The following is a 24,116-nucleotide window of genomic DNA, read 5'->3' on the forward strand; positions in this document are numbered from 1 at the left end:
TGACTATTTTAATATTTTTCTTTGTTTTTGAACATCTTTTCATGAATGTATTGGCAATTTGTACTTTTTTTTTTTTTTTTTTTTTTTTTTTTTTTGTGAACAGTCCATCCACAGTCTTGGCCTAGGTATCTACTGGACTTTCTTTTTCTTCTTTATTTGCCAAAGCACTTTGGATCTTAAAAAGTGTTTCTATATTCCTATTTTACATAAATTTATTGTTATTCTTTTTAAAATCAGAATTAGATGTCAAATATTATCATCTATCTTTTATTATCTATTGAAATGATCATGTGCTTTTTCTCCAATAAAAGTTGATTGTATGTTTTAAAAATTTGGTTTTATAAATTGTAAAATTCCTTCTTATGGATAACATTTTCTTTAGGGTCAGTATAAAAGGATATATTAGAACTTAGAATCAAAGAAAAACCCCGTAATGTTTATTTAAGAGCTTAAATTTGGTCCACATTTTGAAAATCTGTAATGGCTATTGATGCCTTTCCCAAAGTTAACTGTAAGAAGAGAGCTAGATCTAGTTCAAAACATGCAGCCTAAAAATTCAGCCAAATGTAGGATTTAGAGAATATATCCATAAGACAGAAAACCAGGAAATCTGAAGATGCAATGGGATTTGTAAATTATGTAAAACTATGTACAAGACCCTAAAAAATCTAATGAAATGCTGATAGAGAGTATGAGCTGGTTATAGGATCATTCATGTAAAAAACGTTAGTTTTCCTTTCCTTGAAGAATTTTCAACAGAAAAATACTTGTTATATTTGACACATTTATACCAAAGAATTACAATATAGGATTTAACTATGTTGCTAAGATGTCTAAATTAAATAGCGGACAAGGATTATCTATTAATTCCTATCTAGACTGAAAGAAGCCTCTTCATTACTAAAAGGTCTTAACAAAGACAGAAATAAAATATAAATGCATTTGGAAAAACATTAAATGTTTTTTTCATGAGGAAATGAACCTCACTTGAAGGGTCACACAATTTATAAATCTGATCATACTTACTAAACAGAATAATAGTGAAACAATTCATCTACCATAAGTACAGCAGTCCAAGGGTTAGTATTTGTTTAATTTGAGGGAAGTAGACTTTGTCACAGTTTGATACAATTATTGGTCATCCACTTTAGGTTTATCATTATTTTATAAAGAGCAAAATTTTACACGGTGCATACAATTTTCAAAATTCTGTAATCTTGTTGGCATGAGGCAAGCACTCTGGATAATTAGCTAGAAGATACACTATAGCAGCCAGAAGTCATTAATTAAAAAGCTGTCAATTTTCTGTGGATAGCTGGGGTCAAGTGGGGACAATTTTAATGCTCTATTACACGAAAGGAAAATGTTAAAGCATTATGTAAGGCACATACTGAATTACTGGGGGTGTTAATGCTGTATGACCTTACTTATTTATGGAAAGATATGCTTAGCAGTGTTTCCAAGGACTGAGGGAGTGGGCACAGGGTGAAGAGAACCCACTTTGTCACCAAGGGAACCCACTTTGAAGACAACAGTGAAGATGGTGATTGAGTCACCTTTTCTTCCACTCTTGAGTTGTTGCTGGTCTGTAACAAGAGCACTTGACTAAGAGTCAAAAGAACTGGAAATTTACAAACAGTGCCCCTGAGAAAGTAGCTTACTCTTTCTGCACCCTTAATTTCATCTCATATGAAACGAAGAACAATGCATTTCCATGCTCTATAGATTGTTGTTCACCAAAGAAGGCAAGGGTCTATGAATGTGAATATAAATACCCACACAAGAACCAAAGAAGTTCGTCAAAGACCACATGCAGAGAGTCTCTCCAGAAGGGCCGAATAACATTGATTTGAAGTCAAACTGAACCATGGATGGAAGGAGATCTCTCTACATTCCCTGGTCTGTAAGGCTAGGAGCACAGCCCTCTCTACACCAGGGAATCAAAAACATAATCTCTTTTATCCTTATGGAGAGGATGGTGTTTCCCGGAGGAATGAGTTTGCTTTGCTTGCACAAGGAGGTTTTCCTTGTCTGGGAAGAGTTGGTGGGTTGCAGGAATGAGTAGCTATGAAGACAGATGTGGTGATGGGAGGGGGAAGGGGAAGTAGCAACAGCAGCAGCATCATACCTGCTCCAGGGTGAGCAGCTGCAAAAGGAACCACTGCTCAGTGACTGGGTGCTGAGTTCTGGTGTCTTGTTCTGGAGAAGCCCCCAGAAGTGGGCAGAGGCAAACTCCAGAGGCACTGCTCCAAGGTTCTGGCTGGAGAGCTATTTCCAAGCCCAGAGAAAGAAGCTTTTGGGCTGTACAGTGTAGGCATGTGACATTTTGCCCACATGCTTGTCTCTATGTCCATATCAGATACTGTCTTTCTATCCTCAGCCTCCTGGTTCCCTTCTCATCACTTCCCTAAATTACAGGGACTGGAAGCCAGAAAAAAACCATTTCCTGCTGAATTGTCACCAGGCTCTGGTTTCTGTTTCACCAGTGAGAGACACTGGAATACAGTTTGGAAGGTGCAGGGAAGGAAAAAAAAACCCACCATCCTCCTTCAGAAGCAATAAGCTGGGGAACAGGTGGATACCGAACATTACTTCCGGGAGAACCTATCACTGCTCACCTGCCAGATGCAGCTCTAGCCACAGATGGGAGCAGCTTCTCACAATCCCCATATTTCTCGAGTTCCTTAAAGGTAGCTGGGTTTATCCCACACTTCCCAAAATTTTGGATGAATCTAATTCCTGGTATTAAATCATTTCTTGATAAAGCATCTGAAGTGGGACAGCATTAAGGTTACCTGTTTTGTAGATCTGCATATAATTGTGCTCACTGTGCAGCAGTCCCGTTCCCTTCATCGCTTTATGTCTCTACTGAAGGCGGCTCTCTAGGAGAAACCACCTCACTTAGGTGGACTAGCTTCGTACCTGCCCAGGTCTTAACGAGACCCACTAGCTTGGCATGCCAACTGCACGACTTTAACTCTATACCTAACTGGCAAGGATTCCATCAGTAAGATGGAACACCTGGCCCCTCATGTGCATATTAAAAAAATAGAACCATGAACTGACAAGAGTTAGCACTTGCTGACAGGATGTGTGACCCTGCCTGGAGTTTAAGTGGCTGCATGATGCTGATGCCACCATGGCTTTGCATTGGAATTGTGGGCTGGCAGGAGCCTCTGCAGCTGCATCGAGCACACAAGGCCTTCAGCTACCTCTTCCCTGGAGCAAGAGCTCCCCCGACACTTGCTCCTGGTGTGGCTGCCTCCATCGATAGGAGCAACAAGGAAGAGGGCAGAGGAAGGAACAGAGAGAAAGAAGGGAAGGGAAGGCAAGATGGGCCTGGGGCCTGTTGTCCTGGTGACGCTACTACGTCTCAGGGAAACTGCAGCTTCTGTGGGTTGGGGTGGGGAGCAATACATATCTTAGAGCACCTCTCAGGGCCCTGAGGCTCTACTCATTTTTGCACAGACGAAGGCAGAAGATTTTCATCCCTGGTGAGTTTTACTCTACCATCAAAGGAAGAAAACAAAACAGTATGTTGAGTACTGAACCCCTCTCTTCTACACACAATTCTTTTCCAAGAACTCACTATGCTCAGCGAGACTCATTGTCCCCATGTGGGGACCATATAAGTGGGGCTGCTTTTTCCTCATACAGGGAGCCCTACATTAGGCCTTGAAGCTGTGGGTTTATTTTCACCACTATGTCCTGGGGAGAGGCTGTCTTCTTCTTAGATGCTTTGAGCTCTTTCCCTGTATTAATTTCAGATTCTTGTCACATATTTATGGGCTAGTAGGAACAGGAACTCTGGCTAGCAGTTGGGCCTGGCTGTGCCTAGTCCACAAGCTTGAAGTAGATATTACTGGAAAGACATAGGAAGTTTGCTGTTGGTCCAGCAAACCAAAGGCAGAGGAGAGGTTGAACCCATGGGGTTAGAGACTCTGGGCACTCTGCCCACACAAAGAGCAGGATAAGTGGTGAGCCCAGGAGCACCTGAGGGACTTGTCCCATGCTGCATGTTCTTCATGTCACCCTGAGACATAGGCCTTGGGGGGCTCTGAATGGCCCTGGGATGTCACCTTGACCTTGGGAGGGAAGGGGTGAGCAGAACCAAGGGGAGGCATCCAGGGACAAGCCCCTGAAGTAGGAGGGGGCTCCAGAGAGGTCACTTGAGCAGTTTGACCAAATACTAAGCATAGCATTTGTTTCTCAGTCCGGAATTGAGCAGAGTGAATGGCAACACCCAGAGAACTGTTCCAAGTGTCAGCTTTTATTTCTATGGATTTAAAAAATTAACTTATTTTATTTAAATTTAGTTATCATATAGTATATTATTAGTTTAAGAGGTGATTTATCAGTCTCATATAACACCTAGTCAAGTGCCTTCCTTAATGCCCATCCTCCAGTTACCCAATCCCCCACCCACCCCTCCCCTCCAGCAACCCTCAGTTTGTTTCCTAGAGTTAAAAGTATCTTGTGGTTTCCCCCCCTCTCTGATTTCATCTTATTTTATTTTTCCTCCCTTCCCTTATGATCGTCTCTTTTGTTTCTTGAAATTCCACAGATGAGTGAGATTGTGTGATGATTGTCTTTTTCCGATTGACTTATTTTGCTCAGCATTTCTGTGGATTTCTAACCATAGAGTCAAGTCCCTGTTGGCCTCTATAAAGAGTCTACAACAAGAGAGGAGGGTTAGGGCAAGGGGTTTGACATCAAGCAGAAGAGGACACTCCTGGGACCTTGGTGGTGAGGGACAGCCAGGCCCTCTGACAGATGGCACCTGTGAATGGCTCTCTGGGTACAGTGGCGATGACTGAACACAAGCAAAACTGCCTTGCACCAAGCAGCGGTGGATGCTCTGAAGTCTCCAGGGAAAACTGCTGCTGGGGAAGCTTCGCTCCCATGTGAATGTGCCTTTGCTGAGGGAGAAAAGGACACAGGTAGAGGCGGGGAGAGAAGCAATCTGAGAGTGACGGGCAAGTGAAGCAGGGCCCCACCCCAACTGCAGGCTTCCGTGTGCCCTAGAGAGTGGAAGAAAATAGGAAATCTTCCAAATTAGGGGCAACCTTTCCTTCCCTGGGAGAAGAGACACGGGTGGCCCAGATGCCACCCAGAAAACTGAAAAGGACCAAAGACACTTTTTGACAGAAGCTTACAAAGACTCACTGCCAGAGGCACACGGAGAGAAAGCAATTACATTATAATGGACATTTTAAAAAAGATTTAAATAACTAGTGTCCATGATATTGGCTGGGAAGGCTAGATATTTCAATGAGGCCCTTCTTCTCCACATAAACCTTTAAATTTACTACAATCTCCCAAAGTTTTCAGAATAACTTTTCCTGGAACTTGATAAGATTATCCTAACATTCATCTAGAAAAAAAAAAAAAAAACTTCATGTGAGAAACACAGAACATTTTTAGAAAGCAAATGAGGAGAGTATCATTGTACTGGATGACAAAACGTATTTGGAAGAGATAACCCTCTAAGACACATGGTCCTGATGCCAGAATGGACAGAGTAAAAGAGAGGATCAAAAACAGATGTCAGTGGAGACATTTTTTCCCCCCATAGGCTACAAAGCAGTTCATGTTAGTGGGGGAAAGGTTGGGCTATTCAATATATGGTTTTAGGACAACTGGCTACCCATGTGAGCTAAGGATGATGACAGATGATGTTATTGACTAATTGCTATGTGCCAGGCAGCAGCATAAATGCTTTCTATGAATCATCTTACTAAATCATTGCATTAATCCCCTTATTTCATCTGCCAGACACAACGAGGAAGCTGTGGTTCACACAGGTTAAGTAATTTTCTTGCAGTGACACAGCCAGACTGCGTGGTGTCTGGAGGGGTCTGAACTCAGGTGAGTCTCTTAACTGATGAGTTCTTAACCGCTTCTCCTAGATTCCCGCTTCACTGATTTTTCTAAAAGAAAGCCCAAATTTAATACAGCTTAGAATATAAACAATAGGGTTTAGGGTTTACAGAAGGCAGCATAAAACAAGCATTTCCTCTCTTCCTGGAAATCATACAAGCACAAGTAGGAGAAAGAGGGATGGAATATCTCAACCACAAAGTAGGTAAATGGTCAACCAAAAGTGTACCTCAGAAAAAAAACCAAAGAAAACCAAAAAACAAACAAAAAAAAAAAAACACAAAAAAACAAAAAAAGTGTACCTCGAGCAGAGCTGTGTGCAGAAAGGCAAGGACAGGGGCACCCGGGTGTATTCAGGGGTTGAAGGTCTGCCTTTGGCCCAGGTCGTGATTCTGGGGTCCCGGGATCAAGTTCTACATTGGGCTCCCTGCAGAGAGCCTGTTTCTCCCGCTGCCTATGTCTCTGCCTCCCTCCCTGTTTCTCGTGAATAAATAAATAAAATCTTAAAAAAAAAAAAAAAAAAAAGGACAGGGACAGAGAGCCATGGCTGTGAATCTGAGCAAGCATCAGCAAAGGATGCGTTGTCAGAGTTGGGGGCACCTCTAGGGGGCACTCCGGGCACCAGGGACCACAGTGTGCCCAGTCTGGGTGGGGCAGGAGCTTCCCTGCACCTGCTGTGGCTCTTAGAATCAGAGAGGCAGAATTAAACGAGCAACCAGATATTTGCACAAAGCAATCTCTTTCTGGGGGATATGAGTATTTCTCAAATGGGAGTTCTCAAAAGGAAGCCAGGATCTAGCAAAGATACTATGATAGAGAAAGGTGGGGGTAGTGGGGGGAAAGTCAGGTAATGAGATCGCACCAGAAAAATGTTGCCAGGAGTTAGATGAAAGCTGTGAACAAAACAGCCGTTTGTTTTGTTCAGAAGCAAGAGCTCAAGCAAGAGTGAAGTATGAACCAGCAGGAGTGCAGGAAGGAGGAGGGAACATCAAATCACAAACGTGAAGGAAAAATTGGAGAGAGTGCAAAGAAGAACAGACTTGGCTGGGGTAAGAGGCGTGGAGAATAAACATTAAAATATCAAATTCGAGTCAATGGCTAAAAAAAAAATCAGAGAAAATGGCCCCTCTAGCAGATAGATGAAGGGAGCCGTATGATGCCACAGTGGGGACCCTGCAGAAGAAAATGAAAGGCAGGGGAGAGAACAAATATTTACAGATGTAATTTAAGAATTGTTTTCTTAAACAAAGATGCTTAGCATCTACGTATTGAATAGCACACCACAGCTGTGGGAAAACTGACCCCAAATGAGCAACATCAAGGCACCAACTTCTACATTGGCCAGACTCCGAAGTCAGCTCTTTGGTACATGCAGTAAAGTGATTCAGTCCCCTCCACCAGGAAGTCGGGCAGCCTCTGTTCCCTCCCGGAAAATAATGTGAGCCACCAGTCTCCTACCGGCCAAACTGGCTTTATGTGTGAGAAAGGAGCAGACACGCCATTGTGAACAAAGCGGAGCGTGGAATAGTGCTCACTGGAAAAAATAGTCCTCACTGGTGGCTGAGGACTAGTGATGGCACAGGGTCAATGTCACAGAACGGAAGCAAATCTAAAGTTGGGCCAATGGCGGTAGACCAGAAGGTGGAAGGTACGAGCTCCGACAGTGGAGAAAGCATTAATAAAAAAATGTTTTTTGAGTCTTCTTGTAAGATTCCTCATTGCTTATTCTGGGACTTGAGGGCTATGTCTACAGAAAGAGGGGCACACACTGACCACAGCCCACTGGGAGTGCTCCAGCTCTTCTCAAAGATGCCTCCCCTTTGCTCATTCCCACGGCCAGCCCATCAGCCTAGCGGGTTCTGAACTGCTGCCCCTCCTGCACTGCTGTCACCCCAATCCAATCCATGTCACAGCTCGGGCCTCCTCACAGGCTCCAGCTGCAAGTCCTGCCTCCATATAGTCTGTGTTCAACACACAGAGCCAATGCACGGACCCCACCACCCCTCCTGGATTGTTCCAACAGCCTCCTAGCTCTGGGGTCAGCATGGCAGTGGAAGAAAGGGGAGAGCGTCATCACCACTATACTGACCCCCACTCACCCCCACCTCGATAGATGGGAAATCTGACCTCCTGGAACCTCTCTAGGATCTTCTTTCATTCTGCCTAAGATTTAGAGGCTTGCTCAGTGTTTCCAGAACATTCCAGGCATAAACACTTCTGCCCCTGGCTTTGGTACCAGTTGCCCCCTTGACCTTTGGTGATTTCCTTGTTGATGTGCACAAAGCTCATCTCCTGCTTCTTTCAGGCTTTGCTAATATTACCTTTTCCTGGGCCTTCCCAGGAAATGCAAACTTCTCCCCATTTCTCTCTGCCCCTGACACACCTAGGCGTGTGTCTCTGACACTTGCCCTTGAACGTTTCCATGACGAATCTTCCCTGGAGGTCAGAAGTAGCCTTGTCCATGGGCAGCCATGGAGCAAAGGTCGCCACAGGAGGCCATGGGCCAGAGCACTGGCCGTTTCTTACCATGGCAGGCCCTCCTTGGGGATGGTCCCCAGGACAGCAACTGAAACCCGTTCCTGCCTCTATACATCTCTGGGAGCACAGATGAGGCCCACTATGATATTCAGCCCTGATTTAAAAAATTCTCTTTAGACAAGAGGCCTTGTTTGTGCATATCAAAGGACAAAAAAAAAAATCAGGAGATAGAATTGGATGTTTCAGACTTGGCGCAAGACTCAAGGTCAAAGATGTAAGGATGTTATTGTCCCACAAAGATTGTTTCCTTCCGACACCAGCTACCTTTAAGTCACTGCATTTACTCTGGAATTCTTCAGCCTCAGGATTAAACCAAACAACCCAAGTCTATTTTGTTTATATCTTTTTTTGTCACATGTAAGGAAGGTGCCCTTATGCCCCTAGTGAATATTTGATTACTGGAAGCATGCTCCATAAACAAGCTTAAATTTTTCTTAAGAAATGTCTTTATTAGTTGTATAATTAAAATAATACTTTACAATCTCCCCATTTTCTCTTGGAAGATATTTAAAAATAAGCATTGGGGCACCTGAGTGGCTCAGTTGGTTACATGCCCAACTCTTGATTTCAACTCAGGTCATGATCTCCAGGTCGTGGGTTTGAACCCCACATTGGGCTTCGTGTTCAGCATAGATTTGATTTGAGAATTCTCTCTCTCTTCCCCTATCCATCCCCCAACTTATGTGCTGTCCCTTCCCTCACCTCTCAAATCTTTAAAAATAAAGTAGTAGACCACTTATTTAAAAAAAATAATAAAAATAAGCATAACACCTGGTATTATTTTCATTGTAAGAAACAGACAAAACTGTAAACTCTGGAAGGTTGTAAACAGGAATACAATTCTGGCTGGTGGCCAAGGCGTATTGAAAGCTATAGAAATTGCTTACTCTGAGCCAGCAATTCTACTCATAGAAATTTATCCCTGGAAAAAATGGACACGCACAAGGATCGATGAGATAGAATCACTGGGACCTTTTTATGATAGTGAGAACTCAGAAAAAAGCTAACATACACCATCTAACAATAGTGTTGGACACACCTAAGTGCCAAGTGTCCCTTCTTCGTGAAATAGCCCAAATTGTAGGATGGTGGCTGTGCGAGTAGCTACAAAGCATCTAGCAGACCCCTATGGGGTTTCTGTTTGCTTGTTTGTTTTGATGCTTATTACTCAATTTATTAGAGGGATCTCTCTTCAGAGTAAAAAGAAGGAAGTGCAGTGGGGATGGGGAGCAGGGGTGGGGCTGCATATGTTATTTGGGACCAGTGGTGGCCACACAGTTAAACAGGTGCCCAGGCTCTGGGTTTGACCAAGACAGAGTTCTGTGCCAGGTGAAGCTGTTCTTGGCATTATCACAAGCCAGACAAAGGGGGCTGAGCGCAGAGAACCTCTGGAGAGAATTAAGACACATATGGTTTACAGTTTCATTGTTTTGCAATCAGTTTGACCATAAAAATGAGATTGGAGTGGGGGAACTAGGGATGCAACAGAGCCAGCAGAGAAGGCCAGGTGCTGGTAGGGGTGGGGGGTGGGGTGACCCAGGGTACAGACCAGCAGAACTGATTTAAGCATATTCTGGAGAGGTCCTTGTGGGCAGATGACTCAGGTCCAGTAGAACTCTCTCCCTTTGCTCTTCCTCTTCCATGGAAAAGTAGAAGTGGCCATGGAGCTCAGTGGTGGGAGCTGTTTGCCAACAGGGGCAGAACAAAGATATGAGCAGTTTGGGTTCCTGATACCCTAGAGGAAAAAACAAACTGGTCCTGAACTATCTGCCCAGACTCCTCACAGGAGAAAGAGTAAACCCTGTAGCTTTAAGGCACTGAGCCCAATCCTAACAAAGGCAAAGAGATAGTTAGATGGACGTAAGGAAGTATTAATGTGAACTCTAGACAGGTATTCAAAAGTCATAGTGAACACCCATGTTTATTGACATGGAGAGACATTCCCAACATATTGGTAACTAAAGAAAGGAGATTATAAGTCAGAAAGAATCATATGATCAATTTACAAAGCTCACAAAATTACACACATAGCTGCGGATATATATATTTTCTGGGGGACAGGCCTGAAAGGCTAGCCAAACACACTGAGAATAGTTATCTTTGTTTATCTCTGAATGATGCTATCTGGGGGGAATGTAACTTTATAAAAATTTGTTGCAATTTCTATGTTTCTTTGATGATTTCATATCGCACATAAAACTTAAAAATAAAAAAAGGCTACTGTGACTTAATTCACACGTCAGTGATGGGAAGGAATAAAATGTCTATCAGATCCATGACAGATGAAACACAATTTCATTTATGAAAAACACTCTTACAAATAAATAAGACATGGAGAGAAGCATGTAAAATAACATGAATAAGAAATTCCCCTTGGGGGCAGCTCAGCAGTTTAGCGCCTGGCTTCAGCACAGGGCGTGATCCTGGAGACCCGGGATCGAGTCCCATGTCGGGCTCCCTGCACGGAGCCTGCTTCTCCCTCTGCCTGTGTCTCTGCCTCTCTCTCTCTGTATCTCTCATGAATAAATAAATAAAAATCTTAAAAAAAAAAAAAAAGAAATTTTCCCAAAAGGGAAGAAGTGGTCAGTAACCATAGGACAATTGAATTTAAATTAAAAAAAAATGTTTAACATTGTTAGTAATCCAAGTATACAAATTAAAACAGAAAGCCATTTCTTCAACCATCACATTTTAAAGATTAAGAATAAAAGATCCTTTTGAATTGGTGACGATGCAGGGACCCACACAACCTCAAACTGCTCATAGGCATGCAAATTGCTGCAATATTTTCCAAAGGACCCTGGGCTAGTACAGACCAAAAGCCTTAAATGTGATCATACTACTAAGCCTGGGTGGCTCAGTTGGTTAAGTGCCTGCATTTGGCTCAGGTCATGATCTCAGGGTCCTGGGATAGAGCCCAAGTCAGGCTCTCTGTTCAGCAGGGAGGCCGCAGGCCGCTTCTCCTTCGCCCTCTGTGCCTCCCCACCGTTCACACTCTCTCTCGCTCTCTCTCTAAATAAATAAAATCTCTTTTTTTTTTTTTTTTTTTTTTTTTTTTTTAAGAATTGACCTGAAGAAAACAATCACACATATGCACATCACATCCAAGGATGTTCACCCTGTGGAGTTTATATTAGTGAGAAACTGAAAACAATCTCAAGGAGAAAGAGGGAGCCTTGCACAATGCCAAATACAAGAAATAATTCTGAAGAAGGCAAGTGTTGTGGAAAATGTTCATAATATCATATATGAACATGTATATAAACTAAGTTAAATGCATGCTATTTGTTTTCATGTAATACAACACGAGGCTTCAAATACAGCCTAAAGTAAAAAGTAAAAAAATAAAGTAAAAAGGCATGTGGGCAGATACTCTGAATAACAGGCTTTAGCTTTCTGAATAAAGTGCTTTCACATGGACAATGTTTGCGGCAGGCTACAGGGGAGTAGCCTCAGGGAATTCTTAAAAATTTAATTGAGTCCCTCCTGCAATGAAGTGGTTTCTCACACCCTCTTCCCTCCCTCTTCTCTTCCCCGCCCCCCCCCCCCAAAGGAAATATAGCAGGAAAGAGGAGGAAGTGACCCATTTGTTTTTGCTCTTGTTTCACTGTTATTTTCACAATAAGAAAATGCAACATGTTACTTTAAAAAGCAACATCTGGAATACAAATCGTAATAAAGCAAACAAATAATACACTCAGAACAATTAAGCACACGTAGTAGGCCTTAGATTGTTAGGAAAAGAGACAATGATTTATTTGTTTGTTTATCCCACCCACATGCTTTTGACCTTCAACCATTTGATAAATAAATTACTGAGTGAAAATGAGGCAATGAGAAAAGAGAAAGAACTCCAATATGTTGATAAGCACAGTTAAGAATCCTTCCCTAGAGAAGATGATAAGATGGACAAAATGATCTTCATGGTGTCTAGAATATTCCCAAAGACATGTTTCTATTCCTGCAAGGTTTACAGCGTTACTTTAAAACTGAGGAAGCTGCTTCACCTTTGCAGAGAAAGCATGATTAGGAGTGAAGACAAAGAACACTGGATGCTCAAAATAAGGCATGGATGTATGTGCTTTTAAAAGAATATACCAGGCGGATGATATGGAATTTGTGTATTCTAAGATAACCAGGTATATAAATCCATCAAAAATTTTTATTTTCTTAACCTTCTAAACCCACTTAATGTCATATGTACAAATCCTGGGGAAATGCTTTTCAAACAATTAGCAATTCTGACAATTAGTTCTTGTGCCTGCACATGTAGGGATGTGCCATGCTCTCCAAGAGGATCACGGTTATGCCTACACAGGTAGGAGATGCAGAGCTTTCCCGGTACTGAAATAAATTCCATCGAATCACCTGCCTCATCCATGATCTTTCCCAGAGCATGCTCTACAGGACCAGTTTCCTGGTCCAAATAAAAACACTTAGGTTGGGCCAGAAGGTGAGAGGACAGACTTGGTATAGGTGGGAACATATCTACTTGCCAGAAACATGTCTGGACAGACTCAAAATGCTCATCTAATTCTTTCGATTACATGTTTGGCAGACAACAAGCAAACCAAGTAACTTCATACCTTTAGAGAATTTCCACACTATGGTGGGTACAGGATAGCCCTCAGCTGAGCAATTGAGGATGACAGCCTTGCCATAAATCCCATCCTGGTCCCGTGGCTGAACCACAAACTTGGGAGGAACTGAAAAGAGAGAAATATCACCCTTAATTAACACAAGAACACAACTTATTTTAATACCTTTAGGTATGATTTTAAGGATTCCAAGAATTTTAATGAACATGGAAATATATTAAAAAAACATGTGACATATATGGAAAATTGAAACACAGTATTTGTGTGAGCTGGAACACATTAGGAAAGCAACCTCAGTGTAAGAAATTTTTCTTATTTAGACCAATGAGATTCTGCACACTGAAGTTTACTCTGCCCTGGGGAAAAACTGAGCTCATGTGTGGGAGTTTGAATTAACCAAACGAATATGACATTCTGTTTTTTATTTGGTTATGGAAGATCTTCAGCAATCCACTCCATGGAAAACAGAATCAGGACCACAACTTAACAAAGAGTAATTATTAAGAGTAACTATTCCCCTTGGGTGTGCACTGCCCAAAGCAGTTGGTATCTATTCTTCTTCTTCTAACAGGAGATGAAGGGAAAATTAATAGGCAACCCCTAAAGGCAATAAAGAACACAGCATGATATTGAACTTTTCCCAAAAATCTGATGAAGACACATAGACCATTATTCCTGATGTTAGCACTCTTCTGAGCCAATGGGACACAATGGAGGCTAACTGAAGTCAGGTACCATGATGGCTTTAAAGTGCGCCTATTAAAAAACAGATTAACTGAGTTTTTGGTGAGTTTTGTGAAATGCTGAAAAAAAATGCTTCTTAACTTGAAACATATACATGCATTTTGTTTAGAACATACCTGCCAAGAGAAAGCAAATGCTTTGAGTTAAGTTATTGTGATTCTAGGAGTATTTGAGTCTTCTCTTATTTATTTTTATTATTTTTTGATATATTTTTTATTGGAGTTCAATTAGCCAACATATAGCATATCACCCTGTGCTCATCCCGCCAAGTGCTCCCTCAGTGCCTGTCATCCAGTCACCCCATCCCCCTACCCACCACCCTTTCCACTACCCCTTGTTCATTTCCCAGAGTTAGGAGTCTCTCATGTTCTGTCTTGCTCTCTGATATTTCCCACTCATTTTCTCTCCTTTCTCCTATAATCCCTTTCACTATTTTTTATATTCCCGAAATGAATGAGACCATATAATGTTTGTCCTTCTATGACTGACTTACTTCACTCAGCATAATACCCTCCCATTCCATCCATGTTGAAGCAAACATGAAGCAAACAGCATCCACTGTTTACATAGACCACAGCTTCTCTATCCATCATCTGTCGATGGACACCAAGGTTCCTTCCACAGTTTGGCTATTGTGGACATTGCTGCTAGAAACATCGGGGTGCAGGTGTCCTGCTGTTTCATTGCATCTATATCTTTGGGGTAAATCCCCAGCAGTGCAATTGCTGGGTCATAGGGCAGATCTATTTTTAACTCTTGGAGAAACCTCCACACGGTTTTCCAGAGAGGCTGCACCAGTTCACATTCCCACCAACAAGGTAAGAGGGTCCCCTTTTCTCCACATCCTCTCCAACATTTGTGGTTTCCTGCCTTGTTAATTTTCCCCATTCTCACTGGTGTCAGGTGGGATCTCATTGTGGTTTTGATTTGTATTTCCCTGACAGCAAGTGATGCAGAGCATTTTCTCATGTGCATGTTGGCCATGTCTATGTCTTCCTCCGTGAGATTTCTGTTCCTGTCTTTTCCCATTTCATGATTGGATTGTTTGTTTCTTTGCTGTTGAGTTTAATTAGTTCTTTATAGATCTTGGATACTAGCCCTTTGTCTAATAGGTCATTTGCAAATATCTTCTCCCATTCTGTAGGTTGTCTCTATGTTTTGTTGACTGTTTCTTTGGCTATGCAGAAGATTTGTACCTTGATGAAGTCCCAATAACTCATTTTTGCTTTTGTTTCCCTTGCCTTCATAGATGTGTCTTGCAAGAAGTTGCTGTGGCCAAGTTCAAAAAGGGTGTTGCCTGTGTTCTCCTCTAGGATTTTGGTGGATTCTTGTCTCATATTTAGATCTTTCATCCATTTTGACTTTATCTTTGTGTATGGTGTAAGAGAATGGTCTAGTTTCATTCTTCTGCACATGGCTGTCCAATTTTCCTACCACCATTTGTTGAAGAGACTGTCCTTTTTCCAGTGGATAGTCTTTCCTGCTTTGTCAAATATTAGTTGACCATGGAGTTGAGGGCTCATTTCTGGGTTCTCTATTCTGCTCCATTGATCTATGTGTCTGTTTTTGTGCCAGCACCACACTGTCTTGATGACCACAGCTTTGTAGTACAACCTGAAGTCTGGTATTGTGATGTCCCCAGCTATGGTTTTCTTTATCAATATTCCTCTGGCTATTTGGGGTCTTTTCTGATTCCACACAACTCTTAAGATTATTTGTTCCAACTCTCTGAAGAAAATCCATGGTATTTTGGTAGGGATTGCATTAAATGTGTAAATTTCCCTGGGTAGCGTTGACATTGTCACAATGTTAATTCTTCCAATCCATGAGCATGGAACATTTTTCCATCTCTTTATGTCTTCCTCAATTTCTTTCAGAAGTGTTCTGTAGTTTTTAGGGTATAGATGCTTTACCTCTTTGGTTAGGTTTATTCCTAGGTATCTTATGCTTTTGGGTGCCATTGTAAATGGGATTGACTCCTTAATTTCTCTTTCTTCAGTCTCATTGTTAGTGTATAGAAATGCCACTGATTTCTGGGCATTGATTTTTGTATCCTGCCACATTGTCGAACTGCTGTATGAGTTCTAGCAATCTTGGTGTGGAGTCTTTTGGGTTTTCTATGTACAGTATCATGTCATCTGAAAAGAGGGAGAGTTTGACTTCTTCTTTGCCAATTTGAATGCTTTTTATTTCTTTTTGTTGCCTGATTGCTGAGAATAGGACTTCTAGTACTATGTTGAATAGCAGTGGTGAGAGTGGACATTCTTGTCGTGTTCCTGATCTTAGGGAAAAGGCTCCCAGTGTTTCCCCATTGAGAATGATATTTGCTGTGGGCTTTTTGTAGATGGCTTTTAAGATGTTGAGGAATGTTCCCTCTATCCCTACACTCTGAAGAGTTTTGATCAGGAATGGGTGCTGTATTTTGTCAAATGCTTTCTCTGCATCTATTGAGAGGATCATATGGTTCTTTTTTTAAAGATTTTTTATTTATTCATAGAGACAGAGAGAGAGAGAGGCAGAGACACAAGCAGAGGGAGAAGCAGGCTTCATTCTGGGAGCCCGACATGGGACTCGATCCAGGGTCTCCAGGATCACGCCCTAGGCTGCAGGTGGTGCTAAACCGCTGCACCACCTGGGCTGCCCGGATCATATGGTTCTTGTTTTTTCTCTTATTGATATGATCTATCACATTGATTGCTTTACGAGTGTTGAACCAGCCTTGCATCCTGGGGATAAATCCCACTTGGTCATGGTGAATAATCTTCTTAATGTACTGTTCAATCCTATTGACTATATCTTGTTGAGATTTTTGCATCTGTGTTCATCAGGGATATAGGTCTTTACTTCTCCTTTTGGTGGGGTATTTGTCTGGTTCTGGAATTAAAGTGATGCTGGCCTCATAGAACAAGTTTGGGAGTATTCCATCCCTTTCTATCTTTCAGAACAGCTTTAGTAGAATAGGTATTGTTTCTTCTTTAAATGTTTGATAGAATTCCCCCTGGGAAGCCATCTGGCCCTGGACTTTTGTGTCTTGGGAGGTTTTTGATGACTGCTTCAATTTCTTGCCTGGTTATTGGCCTGTTCAGGTTTTCTATTTCTTCCTGTTCCAGTTTTGGTAGTTTGTGGTTTTCCAGAAATGCATCCATTTCTTTTAGATTACCTAATTTATTGGCATATTGCTCATAATATGTTTTTAAAATTGTTTGTATTTCCTTGGTATTGGTTGTGATTTTTCATTCGTGATTTTATTAATTAGAGTTTTTTCTCTCTTCTTTTTAAAAAGGCTGGCTAATGGTTTATCTATCTTATTAATTCTTTCAAAGAACCAACTCCTGGTTTTGTTGATCTGTTCTACAGTTCTTTTGGTCTCTATTTCATTGAATTCTGCTCAAATCTTTATTAAATCTCTTCTGCTGGGTGTAGGTTTTATTTGCTGTTCTTTATCCAGTTCCTTTAGGTGCAAGGCTAGCTTGTGTATTTGAGTTTTTTCCAGTTTTTTGAGGGATGCTTGTATTGCTATGTATTTCCCTCTCAGGACTACTTTTGCTGTATCCCAAAGATTTTTGAACGGTTGTATCTTCATTCTGATTAGTTTCCATGAATCTTTTTAATTCTTCTCTAATTTCCTGGTTGACCCTTTCATCTCTTAGCAGGATGGTATTTAACCTCCATGTGTTTGAGTTTCTTTCACATTTCTTCTTGTAATTGAGTTCGAGTTTCAAAGCATTATGGTCTGAAAATATGCAGGGTACAATCCCAATCTTTTGCTATCTGTTAAGACCTGATTTGTGACCCAGTATGTGGTCTATTCTGGAGAAAGTTCCATGTACACTTGATAATAATGTGTATTCATGTGCGTTTGGACGTAAAGTTCTGTAAATATCTGTGAAATCCATCTGATCCAGTGTATCATTTAAAGCTCTTGTTTCTTTAGAGATGTTGTGCTTAGAAGATCTGTCATTTTCAGGAAGTGCTATGTTGAGGTCTCCCAATATAAATGTATTATTATTTAAGTATGTCTTTACTTTTGTTATTAATTGATATACTTGGCAGCTCCCACATTAGGGGCATAAATATTCATGATTGTTAGGTCCTCTTGTTGGATAGATCCTTTAAGTATGATATAGTGTCCCTCTTCATCTCTTACTACAGTCTTTGGGATAAACTTTAATTTATCTGATATGAGGATTGGTACCCTTGCTTTCTTTTGAGGACCATCTGAATGGTAAATTGTTCTCCAACCTTTTATTTTCAGGCTGTAGGTGTCCTTATGTCTAAAATGAGTCTTTTGTAGACAGTAAATAGATGGGTCTTGCTTTTTTATCCAGTCTGAAACCCTGCGTCTTTTGATAGGATCATTAAGCCCATTTGCGTTCAGAGTTACTATTGAAAGATATGAATTTAGTGTCATCATAATACCTATTCAGTCCCTGTTTGTGTGGATTATTTCTTTGGACTTCCTCTTTCTTTTACAGAGTCCCCCTTAACATTTCTTGCAGAGCTGGTTTGGTGGTCACATATTCTTTCAGTTTCTGCCTATCTTGGAAGCTCTTTATCTCTCCTTCTATTCTGAATGAGAGCCTTGCTGGATAGGGTATTCTTGGCTGCATGTTCTTCTCACTTAGGACCCTGAATATATCCTGCCAGCCCTTTCTGGCCTGCCATGTCTCTGTGGAGAGGTCTACTGTTACTCTAATATTTCTCCACATATAAGTTAGGGATCTCTTGTCTCTTGCTGCTTTAAGGATTTTCTCTTTATCTGTGGAATTTGCAAGTTTCACTATTAAATGTCGAGGTGTTGAATGTTTTTTATTGATTTTAGGGGGGATCTCTCTATCTCCTGGATCTGAATGCCTGTTTCCCTCCCCAAGTTAGGGAAATTCTCAGCTATTATTTGTTCAAATACACTTTCTGGTCCTCTGTTTCTTTTGGCGCCCTCTGGAACCCCAATTAAATGTAGACTTTTTTCTTCTGAGTCTGTCATTCATTTCCCTTAATGATTCCTCATGATCTTTTAATTGTTTTTCTCTTTTTTCCTCAGCTTCTTTCCTTGCCATCAACTTGTCTTCTATGTCATTCACTCTTTCTTCTATATCATTAACCCTCATCGTTAGGACCTCCAGTTTGGATTGCATCTCATTTAATTGATTTTTAATTTCGGCCTGATTAGATCTAAATTCTGCAGTCATGAAGTCTCTTGAATCCTTTATGCTTTTTTTCCAGAGCCACCAATAGCTTTATAATTGTGCTTCTGAATTGGCTTTCTGACACTGAATTGTAATCCAAATTCTGTAACTCTGTGGCAGAGAGTACTGTTTCTGATTCTTTCTTTTGTGGTAAGTTCTTCTTTCTAGTCATTTTGCTCAGTGCAGAGTGGCTAAAAACAAGTTGTACATGCTAGAAGTGCAAACTCTTCTCTCTGTAGCGTTTCAGCTGTTCTCTCTTTAAACCTCAGGCCAAATTCATAGGTTTTCAGGATGATTTGAAAATTATCTAGGTAAGTTTGTGGGGACAGGTGACTCGGGGACCCTACTCTTCCACCATCTTGCCCTGCCCCCCCTTGAGTGTTCTCTTAAAGAGAAGATACAGATACTTCTAGAAAAGGCAGCATTGGAAGGTTTTAGAATCTCAGAACGTTTTCCATAAAAGTCAATGATTAATTATGGGATGAACTTCCAAAAAGACAGTCACAGGATTATGTGAGAGGAGATGTATTGTGTCCATGCTATGTCAGACATCTAGCAAATGTGAGCATTCTTCCCCTCCTTTCCATAGTTCCTGGTAAAGCGACTCTTGTCTGACTTGCAATTTTCAGAATTATTATTTTGAGACAGAAACATGGGTCTATGTGGTACAGATCAATAGAGATTATAACCATCACATGAATGGACTGGGAGTAAGATCAAAGTCTAGGTTAGCTAGAAGCTTAGAAGCATGTTGAAATGATTTGAACCATAGTGAATATTGTTTTTGTCATAAACAGCCAAGGAGGAGGGAATGACAGCAAAACACAAGAAGCAGCTAGAGATGGAACTCACTGCTATGTTTCTGAAAGAGACAAGTGATGGCTAGGAGTATGGAGCCAAGGACTAAACACCAGGGTTTGAGCTACAGCCCTGCTTCTTCTAGTTGGATGATCTGGTGCAAGTTATCAAATGACTCTTGGCTTCAATTTCCTTATCTGCAAATTAGGGATAATTACAGCACTTATTTTATAGGATTGGTATCGGGATCAAATGAATTAAGATTACAGATGTTCTCAGAACAGTGCCTGGAGGATATTAACTGTCCTAGGAGTACTGGTTAATTTAATAAATGTAGGTATGTCCAGCTTTAACATATCCTTAACAAACACAATTCCCAACTTGCAAATTAAATAATTTATATAACCAATGGGTCTGTTCAGTATTGCTTAACCAGTAAGCAATTTTACTTCATTTAGATGGTGTTCTGAGACATACATATTCAATAAAATGTAAATATATTTAAAATTAGGTGATAAAGGAAGACTATCTCATGCCAAGAAAAGTATTTCTAGGAAAAATTCTGGAGATCATATAGAGCAAAGTTTTCTGGTAAAAGTAATCAACATTGAGGATAGATTGCAAAGTTTAAGACACCATGCCAAAATCACTCTTGTCAGGTGGAAGGTAAATATGCAGTCATCTGTAGTCTATGCTCTATTTGGCTAAAATCTGCTAAGAGAAGGAAACCCCTTGTCAAATGAACGGGGTAACTAATCTCCTGTATTTCCTCTGGAAGTACATCTAATTATAATTGATCTATGACCCCTCCCCTCAATTTGATTCTAATCCAAAGGGACATTACTTAAAAACTTATCAAAGAGGTTTACATGGGAAATAACCATTGACATATTGCAAGTGTAAGGTAATTACAGATGGAAATGGCCCATAAAACTGAGAATCATCTTTCATATCTTCCTCTTTCAACTACTTGTATCAGGTACTGATGATTCTTCCTTGAAAATCTATCACATGTCCTCAAATTATCTTCATCTTCACTGCCAGACTCTAGTCACAATGGGTAGACATGGTGTGTGGTAAAATGCCATGTATCTTCTATCCATATGGTTTCAGCACACCAATGGCTGGACACTTCCATGTACTTGCCAGGATATGACACCAAGAGCATGATGAGTCTCTCTTTGCTGTCTCAGGACCTTCTCCAGAGTCACAAGTGCTTACTCACTTTCACTGGTGCAACCCAGAAATGTGGGAGGCAAACATATAACAATGAAAGATGGTGGAGGGAGCATCCCCCTCCTCTCCATTCTCCAATCCCATGGAATGGTTCTGAGGCACATTCTGTGTCTGTGTTTCTCAAACATTAAAGGGCATTAGAATCACCTGACTAAAACACAAGTTCTGAACCCTATCTTGCAAAGTTTTAACTCAGTAGATCTGAGAAGGGATCCAGGACACTATGTTTCTTGAAGTAAGAAAGCTACCAGTGATGCTGAGGCTGCTGGTCCAAAGACAACACTTTGAGAATCATTGTTTTGTGTGATTCCTCAGAGGATTCCCAGTACAAATGAGCCCCAACTGCCCACAGCATCAACAATCCCACTAAAGCAACTTTAATTGATTTTTCCTCCCTTTCTGATCTCATTCTCCTCTTCCCCATTTCTCAATCCGGAATCCAGGAATCACATCTCAAACAAGTGACTGGCAGCCAATCATATACCTCAAACTCTGCTTTCAGAGGAACTCCCCTTGAGACTAGGCCAGTAGTGTTCTTGGCTGGATTCTCAAGTAGCATCCTCACTTGTCTACCTGGAACCTACTGCCCAACTTGAATCTGTTCTCCACTCAGTGGCTTGAAGAATGCAAGACACTAACTGCATGAAGTGACTTCCTACTTAAAATCACCAGTGCATTCCCATTATCCCTTGATAAAGTCCAGACTATTTTGAAGGATTTTTATGAGGGTTCCTGGTCTCCAGCTTCATCTCTCAACATTCCCCTCTTGCAGGCTTTTCTCTAGTGTGCTAAAACTCTATTATCCAGCTCCTAAGATTGCTCTTGCTTCTGGGTTTTCACACGAACTTCTGAATTTCTTTAACAGTTTTTCTCTTATTTACATCTCAGCTCAAAGCCCATTTTGTCTGAAATACTCTTTCTGATCCTATTGACGAGATTAAGTATCCCCACAGAACCATGTTACCCTGCTATTGCCTTTATCAAGCATGTCTGGTATTGCTGGTTTCATTGCCCGTGTCCTCCATCATGCTTTACACCATATGAGAATAAGAACCATTCATTTCCCACAGACCATTGTATCCCCAGCATGCAGCACAGCAATGGAACACAGAAAGTACTCTGAAAATATCTGTTGAACAAACAACTAATAGGTATTATTGTTACAGTTTTATGGAATAGGAAAATAGACTTTGTCCAAAGTAGCATGGCTAAGTTAATACTACACATCAGAGTGACCTCAATGCCCAAAGGCTTTGAGTAGGATAGCCCTACTTTCTTCTCAGGGAGGAGAGTATTAAGCATTATAGGAGGATTCTGGCCAAGGAGATACAGACTAGAGGTAGAACTGTTCCAATTTTAGCTAAAACTCACGATACGACCCAAAGACTTAATACTCAGTATTGTCTGGCTTATAATTACCCTAAATTGTTTGTTTGTTTATTTATTTATTTATTTATTTTTAAATATTTTATTTATTTATTCATCACACACACACACACACACACACACACACACACACACACACACACAGAGGCAGAGACAGGTAGAGGGAAAAGCAGTTTCCATGCAGGGAACCTGATGTGGGACTCGATCCCAGGACTCCAGGATCATGCCCTGAGCCAAAGGCAGATGCTCAACCTCTGATCTACCCAGGTGTCCCTGTTTCCTTTTTTTAAAATTATATTTTGGGGGTATCTGAGTGGCTTAGTTAGTTAAATGGCCAACTCTTGGTCTTGGCTGTGGTCACAATCTTGAGGTTGTGAGATCAAGCCTCATGTCCATCTCTGTGCTTAGCATAAAATCTACTTCAGATTATCTTTTCCCTCTTCTTCTGCACTTCTCTCCCTCCAGCTTGTGCTCTCTCTCTCTCTCTCAAATAAATAAATAAATAAATAAATAAATAAATAAATAAAATATTTGAAAAAATAAAATTATATTTTGGTTTCCTTTTATTTGTGTAAGACTTTATGTTGTAGTGAGCATGTTTGCTGATATAGTTGGTTTTCCAATAGAAAGGCTTTTCAGTGGGGAGAAGGGTGATTAAGAAAATGAAAAGGATAGATTCAAGCAAATAACTATGTCACATCCCCTAAAGGCAACATAAACCATTCTTACCATTCACTTGTGTGAATGATAACTGCATGAACATTACCTCTATCCCCCCAAAAAGAGTAATTTGAGATACATATCTCCCAAAATACCCAAATCATGTCATAGGACCCATGGGGTCTGACGGTATCTGAAGACCCCAGGGATTCCTTGGAGGGTGCTTTCTGCTCACCTTGTCTAAAATGGGGGCCGTTCAAAATAGTGATCTTTGGCTTGGTCTGTTTTTTTTTGTTTGTTTGTTTTTTACAAGGAAGAAATATTTTGTAGCTTTTAAGAGAAGAATAGTAGTATGCTTATAATAGGACAGGTCTTTTTCAATCTTAGATATAGTCCTTTTTTTTTTTTTATGTTTGGACTTCATGGCCTCCAGGAAACTATATGTTTCCAAAGAATGGATGTAAACTTCCCTAAGCTGTCAAAATGGACAGGGATTCAGTTTTACTGAACGTAAAACTGGGAGTTATTTGGTGGTGGGGAGGAAGAGAGGGGGGGGGGCATGCTCATAAATCTTGCCATTCTCTACTGGATGGCATTTAGTCAAGATGGTAATTGGTCAAAGTCTAGGTAAGACTTAATTTATGACAGTGGAAACTAAAATCCAATGGCTTCCTGTCACAGCCAGAAAGATGGCCTGGCCCTTGCCCCCCAACCTTTCCCTCCTCCCTTAGGCAACACGGAGCCCGCTGGCCTCTTTGCTGCTCTTTGAACACACAAAGCACACTCCGATCTCGGGTCTTCATGCTTGGTCCTTCTGCCTGGAGCTCCCTGAGACTTGTCCTCTCATCTTAGTCATGTCTGCTCAAAAGTCATCAGAAAGGCTTTCCCTGTCCATCTGACCTGACATACTTTTCCTATCCCTATCACTCTCAATCCTCCTATGGAGTTTTGATTTCATAGTGCATACAGATACCTAACATTGTTTGTTTATTGTCTCTGTCTTTCATTGGAATATAAGTTTTATGGGGCAAGAACTTGGTATCTCTGCTTTGATCACCACTCTACCCCACACTCAGAATATCTGAATAAA

At 41.0% G+C, this 24,116-nt stretch overlaps 1 protein-coding gene across 3 annotated transcripts in view; it reads right to left on the reverse strand.

Moving 5' to 3' along the window:
* Positions 1–24,116, reverse strand: part of DSCAM (DS cell adhesion molecule) — a 732,791-nt gene that overhangs the window by 225,787 nt on the left and 482,888 nt on the right. For all 3 annotated transcript variants that reach the window (XM_072807037.1, XM_072807038.1, XM_072807039.1), the window contains exon 10: positions 13,005–13,124. In XM_072807037.1, the coding sequence (XP_072663138.1) occupies positions 13,005–13,124 (120 nt within the window). The remainder of the gene's footprint in view (positions 1–13,004; positions 13,125–24,116) is intronic.

Source organism: Canis lupus, chromosome 30 (genome assembly GCF_048164855.1).
Source record: "Canis lupus baileyi chromosome 30, mCanLup2.hap1, whole genome shotgun sequence".
NCBI lineage: Eukaryota > Metazoa > Chordata > Mammalia > Carnivora > Canidae > Canis > Canis lupus.